Genomic DNA, 2,489 nt, shown 5'->3' with positions numbered 1-2,489 from the left:
CTCTTCGGCTGAGCAGGCTCTACAACGAGGCTCCGGCAACAGACCCCCGAGACATCCCGTGACCTCTGCTCCATGTGCCCCCAGCTCCAAGCCCCTCGCGTGAGCTCAGGGCTGTCCCTCTCCTGCTGCCAGGGAGTTGTGCAGGTTTCCTGGGCTGGGCCTCCCAGCTGGAGGGGATGGTGCTGGCCCTGCCAAGCAGAGGGAAAGCTGGTGTTCTGCCTGGAAAACGTGCTTTGTGGGATGGGGAGCGGGACTGAGGCATCTCACCACGCTGCCTTAGGTGTGCAAATCCAGCAGGGACCAGAGAGAAGCCATGGAGCAGCTGCAGACAGATGGGTGGGTTGTTCTCCAGGGACAGCACTAGCCCCAGGATCAGAACCCGGCTCGGCCCTGCTCTGCGCCCCTGGGTTAGGAGCTGGAGGCTTGACCTTCCTGCCTGCTTCCCTGCAACCACATAGCCTCCATCTCCCATCCTACAGCAGGAGACGGAGCAGAGCCGAGGGCTCCCGATGCCTGGCACTGCACATTCCCAACTGCTGGTGGCCTTGGGGGAAGGACAGAAAACATCCCGCACGCTCACTGCGTGGCGCTTTCCCTGTGCCCTGCACAACCGTGCTGCCTGGCACCAGCAGCCCCACCAACGGGGCGTGGATACTGCAACTGCCAGATTTTTGGGATGCACGGCCAGGCTGGGGAGAGGTCTGCTGGGCTTGGGCAACTGCTGGCAGTCCCGGCCCAGCCTGGGTGCCTGCACTCACATTCCCAAGCTCCTGCTAGCCCGGCTGTGCTCCCCGCAGGAGCTTGCGGAGGGGAGCTGAGTCAGGGCCGTTCCTCCATCCTCCCAGCTCCGCAGCCAGCTCTGCTCTAACCCCCCACCCTCCCAAAAAAGGCAGATGGGAGCCAGGGGTCCCGCTGGGATTGCGGCCTTGGGGCTAGGACCCAGACACGGGGCTGCCCTGCCTGCAGCCGCCCAGCGCCAGGACAGCCACGGGCAGGGTTATTCCCAGCGTTAGGGTGAGGTGGGGAACACAGAATGGGGTGTTCCCCCTCTTACTCGGCCAGGCCCCTGGACACAACCCCCACCGCTAACTCAGCTCTGCCACCCAGTGTCGCTTCCCCGGGGAAATGCCACAGTAATAAATAAGTGTAGAAAGAGACCGATGCACCTTTTAAGCAAAGGAAAACCATGGGGGGAGTTACAACCCGTGACTCGAGCAGAGCCGAGGTGCACACCAGGGAGCAGGCGGGGCTGGCCCCACGAGACCGGCGAGCCTGGCCTTGCCCTGCTCCCGGCTGTGCCAGGCGGCAGCTAGCGAGCCAGGGGCGTCTGTTTGAGGGAGATGAGCACCGAGCGCATCCGGGACACATCCTTGCTCTGCTTGCTGCTCTTGGGATTGAAATCGCAGAGCTGGGCTACCTTCTCCCACTCAGAGCCTGGGGTTTCCTCCTTGGACTCCTTCAGGAATGCTTCCTCCGAGGCCCTGTGGAGACATGGAGGGTTGTCAGTGGCAGAGCCCTTTCCAAGGAGACCCTCCCCTCTGGCTGGGAACCCCTCGTGTCCCCACTTCTTGTCCCCTTGCTCCAGCCAATGAGCTCAGCATCCTCTGGGATCCAGAGACACAGGATGCTCAAGGCTGCCATGAGCTGCACTCACATCATTCATCCAGGGCCACTGGGGGGGCTGCCTGTTCCCAAGACTTCACCCCACAGCCATCCCCCAAAATGCACAAGACCCCATGGCTTTGTTTCTTAAACCAGCCCCCACAGGAGCATTCCCAGGAGCTCCGCTTGCCTCCCAAGACTTCACCGTTTGGAGATGCTCAGCTGCATCATCCTCCCTCCGGCACCTCACCAGGGCCCAGCCCCCCCCCTTCCCCTGGCTGGGCAGCCAGTGCTGGGGCCAGGACCCCCAGACCCTGCGGGGCAGGACACGGTCCGTAAGAGGCACATACACATAGCCAATCACATCGGCGTCCGGCTGCTGGTAAAAGGCTTTGTCAGCGATCCTAGCCCCGAGGCAGAGACAGAGAGAGAGCGCAGAGCACAGGCAGGCAGAGGGTTAGAAAGAGAGAAACGGGGTTAGCGTCCTCCCACAGAGCGTGACCCACTCATCACAGCGTACACGGAACCAGGAAAACCTGCCGGTGACGGCAGGGCTACGCAGACATTGCCCCAACCCTCCTGCCCCAATGCGAGGCCTGTACGGGGGGCAGGAGGCACTGAGATCCCACGGTGAGCCCAGTGTGGTCCCAGCCAGGGCAGCTCTGCACAGCCACCAGAGCTGCCCAAAGCCGTGGGGTCTCTCCCCCTGCCTGGCAAAGCTCCGTCCCCACAGGGCTGGGCCCCACTGTGGGGTCAGAGGCCCTCCGACATCCCAGGAAGGCCAATCTGGCTCCTACCACAGCTCTCATGGCCACGCCGATCCCAACATACCTGTTGTTTGCCCGGTTCTTCTCCATCTGCTCATTCTGACGCAGATTCCACTCCTC

At 62.8% G+C, this 2,489-nt stretch overlaps 1 protein-coding gene across 1 annotated transcript in view; it reads right to left on the bottom strand.

Annotated features, from left to right (window-relative positions):
* Nucleotides 1-1,163: 1,163 nt before the first annotated feature.
* The window catches only part of CLTB (clathrin, light chain B), a gene marked incomplete at its 5' end in the record, with an annotated part of 3,042 nt that continues 1,716 nt past the window's right edge, over nt 1,164-2,489 (bottom strand). The window contains 3 exons of the mRNA XM_010158626.1: nt 1,164-1,481; nt 1,953-2,006; nt 2,434-2,489. Of these exons, the coding sequence (XP_010156928.1) occupies nt 1,310-1,481; nt 1,953-2,006; nt 2,434-2,489 (282 nt within the window). The remainder of the gene's footprint in view (nt 1,482-1,952; nt 2,007-2,433) is intronic.

Source organism: Eurypyga helias, unplaced genomic scaffold, assembly GCF_000690775.1.
Source record: "Eurypyga helias isolate BGI_N326 unplaced genomic scaffold, ASM69077v1 scaffold44889, whole genome shotgun sequence".
Classification (NCBI taxonomy): Eukaryota; Metazoa; Chordata; class Aves; order Eurypygiformes; family Eurypygidae; genus Eurypyga; species Eurypyga helias.
The sequence above is the reverse complement of the archived record's forward strand: the minus strand, read 5'-3'. Positions and strand labels throughout refer to the sequence as shown.